Genomic DNA, 19112 nt, shown 5'->3' with positions numbered 1-19112 from the left:
TATTTCTCTCATGTATACATCAAAGGTGATGCTGGTCGGCTGCTACAGAACTGGGAGAAGAACAGGCAGGAGCCCCTCCCCCACCCGGTGCACCCCACCCCCTCCACCCTAGATGACAGAGACACATGGAGGGCTGGGAGCTGCCTGGCTCCAAAGGACAAAGGGTTCCAAGATGTGTGGCCGAAGGACCGGCCAACAGCTCTCATCACAGTGCCGCCCGGAGAGCAAGTTGGCACCTCTGGGGAGGTCAGGCGTGCGTATTAAGAAAATCCCTTTACCCCTTAGAAACGAGTAAGGCATGAAGGTGCCCCCCAGGCTCCTGGCACAGAGGCCAGGGCTATCGCCTTCACCAGGCTGTACGGCTGCTCTGACTTCTTGGGTCTCGGGGTGGGTGGGCAGCAGAAACTAGGAGCCCTGAAGCATTGCTCAGGGCAAGCTGGGGACCTGGCATCTCCTAGTTGAAGCTGGATTTTCTGAAGCCTTCACAATTGGTTGAACCCCAGCTGGGTCCTCGAGAGCCCTCCACAAAGGCAGGAGGTTAAGAGCAGGCATTTTATGGGAGGAAGGAGACATGCTCTCCTTGCAGGTCCCATTTTAATACTGTTCAGAGTGGGGAGTCTTGGGACGCCCCCAGTGAAAGGGGACAGGGGCGGAAGCTGGGAACACTGGCTTGTGGCACATGCCCGGTACATTCTGGGAGCAGCACGTGTGACCCGTGGTGAGGTCAGCATGTGGGCAGCATGGGAGTGAATGAGACGCGTTATGGTCCCTGAGGTGGGGGCAGGCAGAGGCCAAACTTGATGAGTTGCAGGTGGTGTGCAGAGATGGGGGGCTCCCCACCGCCCAGACCCCTGCAAGGCTTAATGCCCAGAAGGTACTTCCAGGGCTGGAACCCAAGGAGGCTGGCTCTGAGGGCAGTGGCACACCGCTCGTGTGCGGCTGCTAAGGGCCTCTCTGTTCCGCTCCTCGGGTCGGCTACCGATCTGCAGTGGGCTGAGGGTCTCCAGGGAGAAGGGCGCCCCCACCAGGGCCGGCGCAGGGGACCCTGAGGTCAGGCTGAGGTGTTCTGCTCTGCATGGCAGGGGCCATCTCTGACCTGGTTAGGACCCTGGGGGTGGGACAGCTGGCACTAGGGGAATGACAGTGTGTCACACCTGGGGAAAAGCAGTGGGTGGTCCAGGAAACCCCAGGAACCTGCCACAGCTGGCTCTGGGGTCCCCCTTCAAGTGTTTCCAGTTGCGGCAAGGGGTCAGGGGAACCTTACATTGCAAACTTCTCAAAAAAAAAAACCAGAAAAGAAACTGAACTTTGAAAAAAAAAGAAAAAAGCCAACTGGTCCAGAGCGGCTCTCAGAAGCCTGGCGACAAGTCTGGGGTCAGAAAGCTGGGGAAGGGAAGCGGGGCCGTTTGGCTTTGTAACTCGTAGCTGTGCCTTGGGCTGACATGGGGTCATGGAGGGTCCTGGGGGGGCCAGGCTGTTAACATGTTGACCACCTCCCACATCAGCAGGGGACAAGCTGGGTCCCCTACCGGCTCCCTGGGTCGGAGAGTGGCCCCTACTGGGTTATAGTGCCGCAAAAAAGCTCCCTCATTCACCAGAGGCAGCGAGGCCCAGGCATGAGGCACCCATGGCCTTACCCTGGGGGGGGACCCTGAGGGTCACTTGCTGCTGTGGGTCTTGACCTTGGTGGCATTGATGTCGGCCTTGGTCTTCTGGATTCTGGAGAAGATCTCCTGGAAGAGCGCCTTGTACTCAGGCTGGCTCTGCTCCAGCCGCTTGTCCACGGCCTCCACGTGCTGGCTCAGGCTCTTCTCCGCAGCCCTGGCCTCCCCCTGGCCCTCCTCACCACCCCGCAGGTCCCTCCACGAGCTGTCCCGCGAGATGGGCCGTGAGGTCTGCACGCCAGCATGCCGCACCCCGGCCCGGTGCTGCCGGCACTTGCTCAGCAGCTCCTCGTACTTCTCTAGCAGCGCGTGATACTGCTCGTCTACCTCCCGCAGGATGGACATGCCCCGCTTGCGCACGCTGTTGGCGTGTAGTGTGAGGTTGCCCGCATGCCGGCTGGCTGGGTCTCTGGCCACGATGGCGTTGAGCGCTGTGTCGCTGCAGCTTTTGCGCACAGAGTGGCCTGGGGAGGAGACACCGTCCTGGGCGCCGAACTCATCCCCGCTGCCTGGCTGGGGGTCATCAGCCTCAGGGGCCTGGGTGAGGGGTGCCAGTAGGGCCGCGGCCAGGTGATCCTCCTGGCCCAGCAGGTAGGTCTTCGCCTGCTTCATCTGCTGCAGCTCCAGCAGCTCGGCCTCCAGCTCCTGCACACGGAGGCGGCAGCCCTCCATCTCGCACAGCTGCTGTTCCAGCTCCGAGTACTCCTGGAGCACGGCCGCGAACTCACGCTCCGCCCGCTCCTTGCGCTGCCGCTCCTGGCTCACCTGGGACCGCAGGACGCCCACCAAGGTTTGCAGACGCTCGTTCTCCTGCTCCAAGGGCCTAGGGCCCAGCTCCAGCGAGGAACTGTGTAAGCGGAAGGCGTCCTCGCACCTGGGAGAGGGGGAGGGGCAGGTGGGCAGAGCGCTTTGGCCATGGGCAAGGCCCGGGAGTCCAGCCCGGGACACTTACAACTATCTGGTCCCCTGGGCTGCATAGTGTTTGTCCCTCTCCATCCACTCCAGGCCCTTCTCCCTCTGCCCTCTGCTCTGGGAGGGAGACGCCAATGGACTGCTTCAGCCAGGCTACCTGAGCCCAGTCAGTGGGGGCTGGAGGCAGGGGATCCAAGAATGGGAGGAGACACAGGCGTGGGGACGCCTTCCCCAGGCTCCTCCCGGCTCAGTGCAGCATCCTCCATTGCTTCCCGGCCCCAGTCACCCCTCTGCCCCTGCCCTCGTGGGCCAAGGGATGGTAACAGCTCCTCACTATGGCAAGCCTGGGGCGCTACAGTGTCCCCCAGGACACTGTACATTTTCCTGTACCTGACCACACCTCTTTATTAATCGCCTCTCAATTACTCTGTGTGAGGCACTGCCTCTTGCTAGGACCCTTACTGAAACACCGGGATTAGATAGAGATGGGGTATACATACACAATGAAAAACTACTCAGCCCCAAAAGATGAAATACTGCCATTTTCGACAACATGGATGGACCTTGGGCATACTATGGTAAGGAAATGAGTCCGTCAGAAAAAGCTAAGAATTCTAGATTTCACTCATATAAGGGACATAAAACTGAAACACATGGACGTCAGGGACTATGTGATGGTTGCCAGGGAGAAGGGGGTGAGGGGCGATAAAGGAGGCCAAATACACGCCAGCGGAAGATGATCTGACTTTGCTGGCGCGCACAGAATGCAACATATAGACCGTACATCCTAGAAATGTGCACTCGGAACCTTCAGGATCTCATTAGCCAACATCACCCCAATAACTTAATGTAAAAAAATAAAAGTTACCAATTTAAGAACCCTCCCCCCAAATAGACCACATGTATTCTTCCATTAAGAAGTCATCCCACTGAGAGGCAACGAACGGGGGCTGAAAGGGGCAGTGGCTGACCCCTCCCGGGCTAGAGCTCTGGCTTACTAACCAGGGGACCTCGGAAAGACACAGAACCTGTGGGGCTCACTTCCTCATCTGCACAGTGAGGGCAGTAAAACACACCTCAGGGTACTGCCATGATTATGAAGCCACTTAGCGGAGTCGTGGGCGCATGGCCAGTGCTCTGTAAACAGCAGCTGCTGACTGTCGTTAGCAACAGGGCCAGCCTCGCCAACAGCCTGGGCAGCGCACCAACTCTTGCTCTCACCTGCTGCCCGGTGCCCACCCTCTCCTCGCTCCCCCGGCTGGCAGTCCTGGGCGCTTGGAGATGCCATCCAGGGTCCGGGTCCTCTACCCACAAGGGGCACCCTCGCCTACCGGGGGCTGGTGCACAGCTCCTTGAGGCAGGGGAAGGTGTGGATGGTGCGTCTGCGTTCCCGTTTCTCCCGGCGCAGTCTCAGCTGCTCCAGGCCCCGAAGGTGCTCCACCTGGGCCTGCAGCTCCTCTACCTGGGCCTGCAGACGCTCAATGGTCTCCGTCAGCCTGAGGGTTGGGTGGGAGACACGCATGGGAGGGACTTTCAGGGGACAGGGCCAGCCCTCCTCACTGTAGCCCTGGAGGGACATGGGGTTGGGGACAGACGGGCAACCTTGAGCCATGCTGCCTGGTGCTGAGGTACCCACCCTTCTCCCATGCCTCCCAGGCTGCGCGCTGACCATCTCTCCTCTGTACTACCTCAGCTCCTCGTACACCTTCTGTCACTCATCACCCTGCATTGCAATTAGATATCCACATGCCTGCATTCCTTCTCGGGCTGTGAACTCCCAGAGTGGGGCAGTGTCTCTGGATCCCTATCACTGCATCCTGGGTGCCCGAACAGAGCCTGGTGCATAGTTGCTGCTTACATGATTATGGCCTGAATGTTAAACCACCCCAAATCTACAAGGACAAAGTCAGTACTACTCCAGGTTCCCAGCCTGGGCTTCTGGGATGAGGAGCAGCAGTCACGCCCACCAGTCCATCCACCCATGTGCACAGCCAGTCCCGGGCCTCTCCTTGCCTGTCCCTCCTCCCCACGGCCCTCCGTCCTGGGCCCCGAACTCATCCCCAGCCCTCACCCATGGATCTTCTGCTGGGCGGCCTTACTCTCCTGCACCAGCTTCTGGTTGGTCAGCTCCAGGTCCCGGGCTGTCAGGTCCAGCTGCTCGTACACTTTGGCGTGCTGCTCGTTCACGTGCCGAAGCGTGTCCAGCTGCTTGGTCAGGTACTGGGGTTCATAGGGGAGGGAGGGTGACTAACCTTTTGGAACAGGGTGAGGGAAAATGCCTCTGCCTGGGCCCTCCGCCCATTTCCAGGGACAGGTTCCTTTCGGGGCATTCATACGCCACAGAATGGGGGAAAAGGCTGTGGGGCAGGACTGCCTGGGATGGTCGTGGAGGCTGCGTCTTTTCCTAATTGCACAGAGGCAACTTAGGTGGGGGCGGGGGTGTGTGCGTGCAGAGCCCGAGGCCCTCACCTCAATCTCCTGCACCTGCTCCTCGTTGGTGGCATACATGTGCCGCAAGGACTCCTCCAGCTCCTTGTTCCTCTCCAGCAGCGTCTTCCCCAGCTCCGCGGCCAAGTGCAAGTCTGGGAGGAGGGGTGGAGGGCAGGGGAAACAGTGAGCAGTGTGAGGAGGAAGCCAGAGGACCCCTACCCATGCTCTGAGCATTCATTCTGAGTTGGGCCTCGGGGACCCCCAAGACGACCAGGACACAGGGGCTGCCCTCTGCACTGGCTGTGGCTTCTGCCTGGAATGCACTCCCCCCGGGACACTCTCAGGGCTCAGCACTCTTGGCCTTCAAGTCTGTGCTTAAATGTCACTTTCTCCAGGAGGCCTTTCCCCAGCATTGATTTAAAATTGCACTCTCCCCCACTCTGCATTCCTCCCCGGCTTAATTTTTTCTCTTTAGCAGAAATCACCATCTAACTTACCAAACAATTTGCTTATTTATCTTTTTGTCCCCCACCCCCCCTAATTGTAAGCTCACAGAGCAGGATCTTGCCTGTTTCCTTCACTGAATCCCCAGGACCCAGAACAGTACCTGGCACAGAGCAGGTATATAAATCTGTTTTGAAAGAATGATAAGACCGAGGTGCCAAGTGCCCTGGATAAGGACTAAGGGACATTCTTTGTCCCAGGCACAGCAAGAGGCTCAGACAATGGGCAGCATTTGGGAGGGGTGACTAGGAGCTCACTGAGAGGTGGAGGGGCAAGGGGCCTGCTGGATATTCGAACTGGATGAGGCTTCGAAGCTCTTTGGCCCAATCTCCTTATTCTGTGGATGACAGGCCAGAGCGGAAGAATGACTTCCCGCTCAAGGTTGCCAGCTGGGTTATAGCCACACAGAGAGTTCAGGTCTCCTCGCCCCAGTCTCCAGGAGCATTGGGCCCTCCAGACCTGTGCCCTTCTCTGCAACCTCCCTTCCCTGGGAAACAAACCAGGGTCTGCTTCCACCCAGGGGGGTGAGGTTCCAAAACAGCCAGAGTGCAGCCTCCAGGCAGGACCTAAGTGGGGGTGGGGTGGGGAGCCCTGTGTCCAGGCGTCACCCAGAGGAGCTCCCTGGTTGAGGAGTGCAAAGCTGCTATCCCAAAGCAAGGCTGCAGTAGCAATAACTTAGCCTGGACAAACACAACCACTGCCCTGAACACCCACCCGAGCCATTGCACAAAGTACCAGTTCATACAAATCAGATAAGAACCTTCAGCATCAAACAGTTAACCTTCTGATGATGCTGCCAAGAAAAACTAGCTACCTGACACCAACCTAGACGGGGAATGAGGGCACGAGTGGTGTACATTTATTAACTACACGTTTGGCAAGTCTACAAAGTGTGAAGTTTGATGTTAGGGTCATGGATCTGCAGCCCCATCTTATGCTGAGAGCTCGGTGGAAAATTAGGAGCCCAGCGAAACCACCTCTAGGACCACACTCATCATCTTCTCCCCTGGGCACTGTCGGGTGTGAAGAAGCCATTGGTACTGATGTCACCTGCCTTGGTGTCAGGGACCAGGCCCTGTGGGTGGCCTGTGTGGATCCCTTGCAGCGTAACCTAGAGTCCAAGGCCATGAGCACTGCACTTCCTGCTGGCCTCCCTCCCTGAGCTGTGAGCATTCCTACGGCAGGGGGCTGGGGCAGCTGAAGTCACACTATAAACCAGGGACACGGCCCTCAGAAGGCAGCAACTGTGAGCTGGGCCTCCTAGTGATTCAGGAATGGGGAAGAAGGGAACACAACGGAAGCTCTTTGGGGCGGGGAGAACCTCAGGGTCGGTCTCTGGGAAACCTGATCACAGTGCCAGCTAAGCTGGTCAAAGCCGCCAGGAGGGGTCATGAGGGAAGTACAGAAGCTGCGCAGCTAGGGACTGGATAGAGTCAAGTGCTGGGGAAGGGATACCAGCGAACTGAGGGCTCCAGGGAGGGTGTAGCTCCCCGTGGAGCAGAGCAGGAGGGTGGCCTGGGAGTGGGACATGGGGTGAGCTAGAAGCCAGAGGGGAGAACAGCCTGTCACAACCAGATCACTGGATTGAGCCAGGGAAAGTATTGAGACTACCGGCACCTCCCCTTCCTGGACCGGGAGATTTTGGGGTCTCCTGCAGCAGGCTTCAGTATTACCCCCCCTGCCCAATCAGCTGTGGTGCTGCCCAGGAGCAACGCCCCAGAAGCCTGAAAGGGCATGACTGGGAGACACAGGGTGTCTTTGAAAAGAAATGCTGAAATCCCACTGGCTGCCCCTGGCTGGGGCCTGGGTGGGGCCCCACAGACTCCGAAGCAGGGAGGCGGGAAAGGGACAGGGAACAGGCACAGGGAAGGAGAGACAAAGATCGGGGGGTGAGGGGAGGGAGGAGACCTGGCGGGGCTGCGGCTGACCAGCTCACAGCTTACAAGGCATGAATTCTGGGTCCACAGAATTGGGTTCCAGTCGCCTCCTCCCCTTGCCACGCCAGAGCTCTCTTCCGAGGCTCAGACTCAAGGTCAGGTGCCCAGGACTTCAAATCTCTGACTCAGCAACCATCTCTCAGCCTGGGAAGTGGTACCCACAGGGCCTGCCAAGCCTGGTCCAAGATGGGGAGGCAGGCAGGAAGAGAAAGAGTGCCAGTGCTTAATAATTAATGACATTTTCTATTTTTAGAGGTGCTGTGGCAGTGGGCGCAGGGAACGCAGCGAGCACCAAGGACCCTGCTATTGGGATGGCTGGGATGAAATGGCATCAGAAAGTCGAATGGGGTCCTGATGGGCAAATTTCAGGAAGTGAAGTCAGGACCTGCTGTAATGGAGTTGGGGGACCAGGCCGGCTGGGCAAACCGCTTCCTGGGCCACTCAGAGGCACGGAGGGAGCAGCTGGGCAGAGACTTGGGGACTTGGGTACAGGGAAGGAGGTCACAACAGGCACCTGATCCCCAGTGTGGCCAGGCTTTGGAGAACACTCACCCCACCGTCCAGCTCTCCCCGTGGCCTCCCCCACAGGGATGGTTCCACAGCACCTGTGCCTGGGACTTCTTCCCACCCCAGCTCAAACTCTATCTACTTTCCAGCCACATGTGGTCTTCCCACGTTGCTCCATGCCTTGTACAAGTGTCCCCTCCCTCCAGAATGCCCGCCTGCCTTTCTCTGCCTAGGGAGTGCCTTTTCAGCACGCGGCTCAGAGGGGCCTCTGTGGGAACCCTTCCGAATGTGCCTGCTGCTGCAGCCCCGTGGCTCTACCATGGTTGCTAGTTTGATCTCCTTTCTGCCTCCCCTGCTGGAACGTGGCGTCCCCTGAGGACAGAGATCACTTCACAGGCTCAGCACACATTTGGTTTTCAGTGGACAGCTCCAGTGTCTTCTGAGACTGTCTCATTTCTGATGGCTGCAGGGGAGCCCGAGGGAGGCTGACCGCTGTTGGCCAGCCAGGCCAGAGCAGGGAGCTGGCTGGGCCCATCCCCCACCCTGGCCCAGAGTGGGCCCCCAGCCCAGCCGGGAATCTGGACACCCCTCCCTCTCTGGGAGCAGCACACCTCCCACCGCTGCTCCTTGGCTCCCACATCTGGGCCGGCACAGGGCCAACACTTCCGGAGACGTGGTTAAGGGTGCAGAATGAAATGAGACAGCAACAAATCCGCATCTGTTTCCCAGAGGCCATTTCCCAGGCACTCAGCTTCCAGTCCTTCCTTCTGGGCCCGCCTCTTCCATGAAGCCCTCTCACTGCATCCTGTCACCTACACTCAATTACAGGCCCACCTCCACTTGCCCAAATCCACTTAGTGGGCCAGGGCTGGGACTATGCCCAGTGCCCAGGATACTGTCTGGCACTTAGGTGGAGTCTGATAGGTAAAATTAGGGGGGGTAGTGCCCAGGTTTGGGGAAGGGTGGTCACAGCCAGTGTTGGGCATCTCACTCCAGGCAGGGTAGCTAAGGGTAGACTCCAGGCATAGAGTATAGCAGGGGATGACCCAGCACCCCCAGTCCCACACTCGAGCCTCTGGCTTCCCCACATTCTGAAGCACAAGGACCGAGCCTCATCTGCCAGCCAATCTGGCCACACCGGGATGTGGGTCAGAGCCAGGAAACAAAGGCTCAGGAATCTAGGTAGATGCTTCCCAAGAGGGCAAAGCCAGGCTTTGGGGGCCACGGACGGAGCCCCAGAGCAGGAGTGTCAGTCACACACTGAACCAGACTCGGGTCCACCCCCGCCCACTTGCAGGGGACAGTGGTCACTTCTCCTGGACACCCCTCCAGCCCTGACCATTCAGGAATGAGACGCTCTTGGGGAGGATAGTGTGGATTTGACTCTACTCTCGTAGGCCTTGGCCCTGACCCTCTTAGGCCTCCTCCTGTTTCCTGTCCTAACAGCCCGCCCCCTACTTGGAGTGATGTCACTTTGGCCACCTCATCACCGGCGTCTAACCCACTTCTACTCACCCTCTCTGCTCTCAGATGGAGGAGGGAGGTGGCTCCCTCTTTACTCAGGCTCTAAGCTGAGCCCTTGCTCAGAATTCCCAAACCTGACCCACTCCACACAACAAGCAGTTTGTGAGGGGGCCAGAGGGAAAGGACCAGGGGACCCCTCCCTCGGGAAGGCAGATTGATGACTCCAAATCTGCGCTTCTCCCCTGGCAGGGTCCCCGCACTCCATCCAGTCCCTCCCTGGGTCGAGGGAAAGGGAGCTGGGGAAACTTTCTGGGAGTATTAGGGCTCAGGAATTCTGGCAGAGAAGGAAGGGTGCTGGATTTGGGATAAGCCTCCCCCTCCCCCGCCACACACTCCACCCCTCCCAGGAAAACAACCAAGGAGCCACCTCCCGGCCTCCAAAGACTTCCAGTGACGACCTAGGTCCCCCGACAGCATCAGGGGCCCCTGGGCAGTTCCTGCCTCTAAGTTGGGGTGGGCGAGCTGGGTGAACACGTATGCGTGCCCCTGTCCTTCGGGAAAGAGGAAGAGCGGTCCCCCGACTTTTGCAGGTCTCCGCGGGCCCCGTCCGGGTCTTCCCGGGCAGCACGCCCCTTCTCTCCACCCTCCCATTCGCCACACACATCACCCCTCTGAGTGCGGCTCGCGGGGTCCAGCCCAGCCCTCCCGGGGTTGACACCGCCCAACAATGGAGTAGCGGACAGGGGTCGCGGGGCGCACTTCGCTTTCCTGCCCCCTCCTCCGTGCTCACCCTGCTCCAGGTCCTGCTGGTCGTACCAGGGCTCCTCTTCCTCCGTGGAAAAGTCCTCCATCCCCGCGGCCCTCCGCATGGCCCCGTGGGCTGCGGGCGGGCGCTGCGGCGGCGCGGCTCAGAGCCCGGGTGCGGGGCGCGGGACAATGCGGCGGAGGCGGGCCGGGTCTCCCGCGTCGCGGACTCCGGCTGCAGCGCCCCAGCCCGCGCTGCGCCCCTTCGCCATCGGCCGCTAACCCGGCGCCCGCACGAGGCTGACTCGGCGCGGCGTTCTGGCCCGGCCGGGGTCCTGCGGAGCCTGGCACACACAGCGGCGGCGGCACAAAGGGTGGAGGGGAGGGGACGGCGGGCGGTTCGGCGACAAGAAGGGCCCGGGCCCCACGGCAGGTCTGGGGCGCTAAGAGTACGCGTGTGCCACGGCGGACGCGCCTTGCCCAGCTTCGGCCCGCGCTGCCCCCGGCCCGCTCGGCGACACCCGGAGCCGCGACTGCATCCCGGCAGGGTTCGCCCGGCGTTTCCCCAACCGCCCAGAGCTTCCCCAACAGCCCGCTCCGCGGGGTGGGGCTAGACACCTTCGGCCAATCAGGAGCTGTATGCAAAGATGGAGGCGGGGCCGAGGGCGGGATCTCCCTAATGCCCTGGTTTGGCTTCTTCTGGCTCAACACGCCCCTTCCCTCCATGATGACCTCCTTCACTTTAGGGCTCAGTGTGTGAAATTATTTTATTTTGTTTACCTGTTGTGTTTCTCTCCCTTCGGGTCTCCTGAAAGCAGGGATCTTATCTTTTGTTCACAGCTGGCTCCTCAATGCCTAGAACAGGCTAGCCTCTTGATACCTTCTGTGGACAGACACTCTGAATCAATGTTCATTCACATTTACTTTGAAGAAGTTGAGTGTTCAAATGCCTGTAGCCAGAAACCTCAGGCCAGGAGTGGGATCCATACCCTATATTCAATTATATCCATTAAAATCAAGTACGGTTTTACCTCTCCAGGCATTCTTTCCTTAAGGGAGTTTTCAGACTCAAGCATTCATGTAATTCAACATGTAAGTCAACAGTTATGTTATTAGGACTCACTATGTGCTGTTACTGTTGAAGTCCCCTGAGTATGTTCAACTGAGAATATGTGGCAAATGCACCCAACTAAGGACTTGCATCGAGTATAGAAAGAACACCTGCAAACCACCAGAAAAAGAAAGGCAATTCAGTGCAAAAATGGGTAAAAGACTTGACTAGGAATTCCACATGTGACCACAATGGCCCAATAAACATGTGAGAAGGTGTTCAACTTCTTTAGAAGGATCGACACCTGTAGGAAGAGAGAAGGAAGCAGGGTTGGAAGAAGAAAACGTTGGGTTAAGACCTGACCTCCACAAAGCCTCCCTTGGTTTCTGGAAAGCCCTGAATCTGGGATGACCCATCAAAGTTATTCCAAAAGGCATTGGGGGGGTGGCGTTTATATTCACCCCCCCCCACCTCAGTACACACACTTACTAACCAGTCCTGGAATGGATGCAGGCTGCCGCTGGGACGTGGCACGACACTGGGCGGAGGAGCTCTTCCCAGTCCCTCTCTTCTCAGAGAGTGCCGGCGGTGTCCAGCCGCTGGGAGAGCAGGGCCTGGGGTCCTGAGGGAAAGTCTGGGTGACGCGTCACAGCATCCGCTATAAATGCACACCTGGTAACCCAGCAATTCTGTTCCTCTATATGTGCAACAGAAATACGTACATACGTGGCCGAAAGACAGGTACACAAACGTTTGCAGTGGTGCTGTTCATAGTACTACTGTAAACTAGGAACAACCCAACTGTCCATCAGTAGGTAAATAAAATGGTATACTCATGCAATGGAGTATTATAGACTACAGATAAAATGTCGAGTGAAAGCACCAGACACAGAGAGCAAGTACTTGTATTTACTATTGTTTCTGTAACAAATACCCCAAATTTCATGCCTTGAAACAGCACAAATTTGTTATCTTACAGTTCTGTATGTCAGAAGTCTGACATGGGCTCAGTGGCTGAAATCGAGGTGTCCACAGGCCTGAGTTCCCTCTGCAGGCTCCAGCAGAGTCTGTTCCTGCCTCTTTCACCTTTTAGAGCCTTCCCACATTCCTTGGCTCATCTCTCCCTTCCTCCGTCTTCAAAGCATCAACAGCAGGTTGAGTCCTTCTTACACTGCATCACACTGACCTCTTCTGCCTCTCTTCCACTTCTAAAGACATTTGGGGACCTGGCTGGTGTGGCTCAGAGGATTGAGCAATGGCCAAAAGGTCACCGGTTTGGTTCCCAGTCAGGGCACATGCCTGGGTTGCAGGCCAGGTTCATGGTTGAGAGGCAACTGATTGATGTACCTCTCACACAATTGGTGTTTCTTTCCCTTTTTATCCCTCCATGTCTCTCTAAAATAAGTAAGTAAATAAATAAATCTTTAAAACAAAAAGACATGTGGGATTACATTGGGCCCACCTGGATAATAATCCAGCAGAATCCCCCCAACTTAAAGCCTTCCACTTAATCACATCTGTAAAGTCCTTTTTGTCATGTACTGTAACATAGTCAAAGATTCTGAGATTAGGAGGTGGACACCTTGGGGGAGTCATGATTCCACTTACAGAAAGTGTATAACGGGCAAAAAGGATTCTAAATGGGAGACTGTTTGGCCTTGGGGAGTCACGTGGGGAACTCTGAGGCGCAGGGAGTGTTTCATTTCTTCACCTTGGTGCTGGTTACACAGGTGTGTTCAGTAGTGAACATCATTGACGTGCACACTTACGCTGTGTACACTTCTCTAAATACGTTATACTTCAGGGAAACAGTTAACTCAAGAAGTGAAGCAAGAAGACGAGGATGCAGTTCTCTCAATGGTCTAAAGGGAGGTGGCGGTGGGAGGACAAGGCCGGGGGCGGTGGACATGCAGCGAGATGAAAAACGTGCTGCGTGTAGAACCAAGACGCTCAGATGAACCGACTAAGGAATCGGAGACACCACTGAGACTTCTGGGTAACAGGGCGGCGGTGAGGTCATTTATTGAGATGGGGACAAAATGAGTCTCATGACAACCAGGTTGGGGGGGCTGAGTTCCGGAGGGATCTGGTTGGGACCCCAAGCCCACCAAGTTGCCCTCTGCACTTGCTCATGTCTTCAGTCTGCAGCCCTGTGGAAATGTAACTACAGGAGCCAGGGCTGCCCCTGGGGAGCGCAGGAAGCCCCAGAGGGAAAGCAGGGGCCCAGGGCTGAGGGCCTAGGCTTTGGCAGTGAGGATGCTAGCAGGGCCCCCTTCTTTTTAAAACTTTTTTTATTACTTAAAAAGTTTTTAATGTACATTTTAATTTTTCTATGAACTTTTTTCCAATCTTTATTTACTTATTTTTAGACAAAGGGAAAGGGTGGAAGAGAGGGAGAGAAACATCAGTGTGGTGGGCTCTCATGCGCCCCCCTACTGGGGACCTACCTGGCCTGCAACCCAGGCATGTGCCCTGACTGGGAATCGAACCCACGACCCTTTGGTTCACAGTCCGTGCTCAATCCAATGAGCTACACCAGCCAGGGCAGGCCCCCCCCACCTCTTGCCAGGGTAATGAAAGGCAGTCCCCAACCTGGAGATTCACCTCTAGCCCCTGGAGCTAAGGCTGTTTTCATCGATGAGGTTTGAAAACACCCAGCTGCTGGGTCATCTCTCAGCCTTTGGCCTTTACCGCACTGACTACGCCCTCGACATGGCTCTTCCCGAATATTCTCCTTTCCTGTAACCTCCCTCCCAGCGCCCCAGTCCAGGAGTGTTGCCTGGCAAGGACAAGCATGTCCTAAAGGCTGGATTCTCACTGCCACCCAAGTACTAGGCAGGGGGATTCAGGCTGGACTCCCCTGGGTCCCTAGGTCCTGTGAGGCTGGCGTGGGGTGGGGGCCGGCTGCAGCTGGGCCACCGACTCTGCCAGGTGGTGGAATCCCCCCCCCTCACTGCTTCCGAGGGGGACAGGGGGTGGAGGCCCAGGTGCCTCAGAGAGCTGCGGGCAGCTGGGGGACGGGCTTCCTGCTGCACACCGGGCCTGCGCCGGGCCCTTAGCCCAGTTTGGTTCATGGGAACCCCAGGCTCCTGGCCCAGGGAGGGGGTCACCCTTTGTGTCTCTGGGGCAGACTTAATATTTTCTGGACTATTGCATGAGAAGAAAAATCAGATCTGCCTTTGAGGAAGGAAGTTCCTTTGCCTTCCTGAGCTACCAGCCAAAAAACCCTGGGGTCCACTTTATTCAGGCCTTTTCCCCTTAACGGAGCATAGAGCGGGCTGATGGCTGGGACCTACCTATTCACGACCCGATGGCGGCAACCCCAGAGCCTGGTCCCTCCTCTGTGTGTCAGGCAGGCCTGTTTCATGGTGTTCCTCGTCAGCGGTGTCAGGCGGCCCGTTGGTGGACCCACCGTTTCCTAAACCTTGGGCAGTAGGGTTCCCCTGGGGTCGGTTTCACTCCTGGGGGGACCAGGAGCACTTCCCCAGTTCCCAGCCCAGGAGCTCCCTCCGGAGCACAAGCCCAGATCCCAGAGGTGCGGCAAGGGCAAAGATTCGACCCGGGTGGGGCGGGGGCGGGGTTGGGGAGGGGAGGCTCGGAACTGGATGCAAACGCCTTCCAGGCAGAGTCTGCTTGGGACCCCGATGCGACAACCCGCGGGCACAGTCACCACTGCCCACTCCGAAGCCCAGCCCACCGGAAATGACGGCGCAGGCAGTGCTGACGTTAGAGGGTCTCGGTCACTCCCAGTCACGCGAGTCACGCTGGGGGAGGGTCAGGATGCCCAGTGGCGTCTTTGGGCCCTCGCGCTTCCCACTAACTCCCAATACTGTGCATTTTGGGTTGAGGTCAAGGGATCAGGCAGCACCAGGACAACTTCTTCCAGAGGCGCTACCCCTCGAGGCCGAGCCGCCACCCCTCGAGGCCGAGCCGCCGCCCTCCCTGCCCTCAGACTTTGCAGCGCTGGGCACCCGCTGCACTGAACGCTCTGGGCCCATCTGGCCAGTCCTGCAGTCTGAGGTCGGCGGCGCCTGGCAGGGTAAGGCGCTCAACACATTTGAATGAATGAGGTCATCTGGTGTCCCCCCTCCCCCCATAAATCATCTGGGTCTGTCCCAGACCAGATCCTCACAGTCCCTGCCCTCTGGAAGTGCCTTGATTCCCCAAGCCCTCCTCCAGTCCCTGCAGTTAAAGCCCCAGGCCTGTCCTTTAGGAAGTGTGTGCTGAGTGTCCCCCTGTGGCCTCACCCTGCTCTTTCAGGGCCACCTCAGGGGGCTGCTGGGAGGAGTCTGTGAGCTAACACAGGCCAAGGGCTTAGAGCAGGGCCTGGGGCATGCGTGCACCAGCCAGTGTTTGCCTTTAGGGTCATTTTTACTATAACATGTTTTACCTGGAGGGTCTATTTGTCGCCCGTGGCTACCCCTCTTCTGGCAGGGCTCCTGGGAAGGCCTGTTCAGGGACCTTACCTTTCTAGTACAGGGCTGGTGAGGCTTGCAGTCAAGGCCAGAGCCATGGGCCTAAGAGACCTGTGGAGAAGCCCATGCTGTGTCTTGCGTGCCCGCTTCACAGTGTGCATGGGACTCTGCACAGGACCCATCCGCCAGGCACGAAGCAGCCTCCAGCGGATGAACAAGTGAATGCTCTGAGGCCAGCGGCCGGACCACGTCCCTCACCCTTTGTCATCCTTCTCTGCCTCCGCTCAGATCTGCCCCACCTGAAAGGCTCCCAAAAGTATGAGAAAAATGGCTCTGAGAAACAGTCGGTGAATGTATCAGTCCTACTGACTGACGCAGACACCCGACGTGGCTCCAGGTCCTACGACAGCCCTGCGGGAGTCACCTTCGCCCACTATCCAGTACCAGCTGCCGGGGCTGCAGGGAACAAGATCGACCCCGTCTCTGCTCACACGAATATCGCATTTCACTAGGCAAGAGAAACATAAACCAAATAAAAAGACAAAAGTACTTTAAACGGGGGGTTAAAGCTTTAGGCAACATCTGGGGCTGGAATAACAACAGCTGGGAATGAGAGATCTGTCAGGAGAAGAGGCTCTAAAGATAAGACCCCAGGGATGAGCAGGGGACAGGCACATGAAGGGCGAGAGGAGGGAGCGCCCAGGCGGGAGACCGGCCTGTGCAGAGACCCTGGGCAGAAAGCACTTAGGGGTCGAGAGGAAGCGTGGGAAGTTCAGCGTGTGGAGCCCGAGGGTTCTGGGGGGCGGGGAGCAGATGGGCAGTGCAGGACACCTTGCAACCCTGAAGAAACTGTCCCCAACGAAAGGCTCTGAGGTGGTTTCAGTCGTGAGTGTCGTGAGCTGCATTTCACAACCACTCCCTGCTGTTCTGCCGGGTGGAGGCTGCCATAGATGGGAGATGAGGGGGGTGGTCAGTAGAAATGAGGGAGGTAGAAAATACAGCATACATGTTTGGGAAGTAACATCAAGACGTGGTGATGGGTTGGACATAAGGTGACAAGAGGAGAGGTGTCCAGGGTGACGCTGACTTCTGGCTTGACTGCCTGGGAGGTGCCATTTACTGAGATGAGAAGACTTAGAGACAAAGGTGGCAGAGAACGACAGGGCTGGGAGGGACGAGGTGTGAAGGAGAGAATCACCCACAGTGTGGCAGCTTTAAACATTTTGCCAGCTTCTTTGACACTTCTTCCTTGGGGTGGGGTATTGGTTCCCTCTGCTGGAATCCAATGGATTTGTGATTGCTTTGACCAATGGAGTGTGGTAGAAGGGACTTTACGTGTTATTATTCCCAGGCTAGCTACTAAACGGCCATGAGGCTTCTTCTTCTTCTCCTCCTCCTCCTCCTCCTCCTCCTCCTCCTCTCTTTCTCTCTCTCAGGCACCCTCTCTTTTGTACCCTTTGGGACACTCACACTCAGAGCCCAGGGCCTTGCTGTGAGAGGCCCAGGCCACACAGGAGACTCACGTTGATGATGCCAGATTCGGCCCCAGCTGAGCCCAGGCTTTGAGTCCTCCCAAGATGCCAGATGCCAGAGATGGGAGTGAGGAAGCCCCCAGATGGCTCCAGCACCCAGCTGCACTGAGTTAACCCCTCCCCTAGCCATTCTAGTCTTCCCAGCTGAGACCCTGGACGTCGTGGGGCAGACACAAGCCACCTCAGCTGGGCCCTGCCTGAATTAGTGACTAATGAATTTACAATAAATGTTTATTGTTTTACGTCAAATTTGGTGGGGAGAGGCAGCAACGGTACCTAGAACATGCACCAAATTGACAATCAGGATTCCACATCGCCAACGTCACCTGCCTCCTTCGGGTGGTTATGAATGAAATTACTACCAGCATTACACATGTTTTTTTGTGTGTGTGTGCATGTGAATATCTGTCTTCATTTCTCCTGGGTATATAGCATGAGTGGAATTAGAGAATTATATAGTAATTGTATATTTAACTTTATAACAACCTATAAATGCTCCCCATCCAAGCCAGTATCTGTTATGTCAGGTTTGGTTTTTTTCTCCCTTGCCCTAATAGGTAATATAATGGTTATCATGGTGCGGTTTCAATTTGCATCTCTGTAATGACTGAGATTCAGAGTTTTTAATGTCACTCTAGGCTGGACTAGCATTGGGTGATTTGCAGAGCAGACTGGATTTTTTTTTTTGAAATGCCAAATAAAGGTGCCATTCATTCATTATCTCGGGAGCCATGAGAAAAGCCACAGGCCTGGCCAGGATTTCATCCAGGGAAGGGGAAGTTCATCTCTGGGGCCAGGACAGAGCTCTCCTGTGCAGTCTGCTGACTCAGGGCCATGGCGACATCCTGTCCCCCTCACGTCCACACCTGTCCTACTTTACCTTTGTGCCATCTCTTTGCTGCCTACAGGGTACATCCCTCACTTTTTTAAGCCGTGGAATTCCTATTTAAGCTAAATGTCACCTCCTTTGGAAGCATCCAGGATTTCCAGAAGCTTCCAGACACAGCATGCAAGATGATGTTGTAGAAAAAGCCCAGCCTCTTTGGGGCTGAGTTCGATTTTTTTAAATTTTGGCTTTGTTCCTTACTAGTTGTGTCGCTTTGGGCAAATAGCTTAAATATTTCAAGCCTCGGTTTTCTGAAAATGTGTAAATGCGGATAATAGATACCTTAGAGGTAGGTTATTGTTGTTAGCAATATTGTCACTTCTTCTATGACTGCTACTTTGCCTCTACCAAAGACACGCTGGATGATCCATGGCTGATTCTTCTCTTTCTCTCCCTAGGTAATTGCTGACAAAGGGTAGGCCTCCTGTCTTAAGCCCCTCCGCCCCCGTCCCCAACACAGTGTTGCTAATTACTGGTCCCTTGACACATTTGTTCAGACGGACGGCCTTAAAAGAATTTCCAGGGGAGGCAGGCGGCCAGAAAGGGGTTGTGGGAGCCAAAAGGACCCCTAGCGCTCACCAGGCTCCGGAGCTGCTCTCTGAGAGGAGGGCGCTGGGTCAGCCTGCCTTCCACAGAGCAGGAGGCTGAGCCTAAGGCTCTCCGGACACGTGGGTTTGACGGGTCAGAAAAAGGGGACCAAGGGAGCAGATGCTCGGAAGAAAACAAAGGCTCAGAGGACAGGGATTGACGAGGAAGAAACTCAGGGGAGAAGGCTCCGAGGAAGTGTGGGTCCAGTGATGGCGTGGGGACCAGTGTTGGGGAGGGGGCGGGGACGGGAGGCTGGGAGGATCGCGGGCCCTGCGGCTAGGTGGATTTGGGAGAGACGGAGCGGGGACCACGCTCGGACGCAGAAGGGAGCGCGCAGAGGCATTGGGTGGAGCCGAGAAAGACGCGGGGCTTGCGGCAGACTCCGAGCGCGGAGAGTGGACTGTGCCGCGTGCGGCAGGTGTCGGAGGTGGAGCAAATAGGGGCGGAGCCTGGCGGGGGCGGGGCTGAAGAGGAGGCG

At 56.9% G+C, this 19112-nt stretch overlaps 1 protein-coding gene across 5 annotated transcripts; it reads right to left on the bottom strand.

The window, feature by feature from the left end:
* Window positions 1–577: 577 nt before the first annotated feature.
* On the bottom strand, window positions 578–14897 carry CDR2L (cerebellar degeneration related protein 2 like). 5 transcript variants are annotated; one of them, XM_053661332.1, is made up of 8 exons: window positions 14510–14897; window positions 11707–11835; window positions 11286–11517; window positions 10209–11045; window positions 5046–5158; window positions 4648–4796; window positions 3908–4072; window positions 578–2538 (listed from the first exon to the last, which is right to left on the bottom strand). In XM_053661332.1, exons 4-8 carry the CDS (start codon window positions 10285–10287, stop codon window positions 1659–1661), a joined length of 1386 nt encoding a protein of 461 aa, XP_053517307.1. In that variant the 5' UTR covers window positions 10288–11045; window positions 11286–11517; window positions 11707–11835; window positions 14510–14897; the 3' UTR covers window positions 578–1658. The 5 variants fall into 5 exon arrangements, with proteins under 5 accessions (XP_053517307.1, XP_053517305.1, XP_053517306.1 ...); XM_053661330.1 differs by having other exon boundaries at window positions 10209–11517; window positions 11707–11910; XM_053661331.1 differs by having other exon boundaries at window positions 10209–11517; window positions 11703–11835.
* Between the last annotated feature and the right edge of the window lie 4215 nt (window positions 14898–19112).

Source organism: Artibeus jamaicensis, unplaced genomic scaffold (assembly GCF_021234435.1).
Source record: "Artibeus jamaicensis isolate MK-2021 breed Jamaican fruit bat unplaced genomic scaffold, CSHL_Jam_final contig_2259, whole genome shotgun sequence".
NCBI lineage: Eukaryota > Metazoa > Chordata > Mammalia > Chiroptera > Phyllostomidae > Artibeus > Artibeus jamaicensis.
Note: the sequence above shows the minus strand (reverse complement) of the source record. Positions and strands in the feature narration are given on the sequence as shown.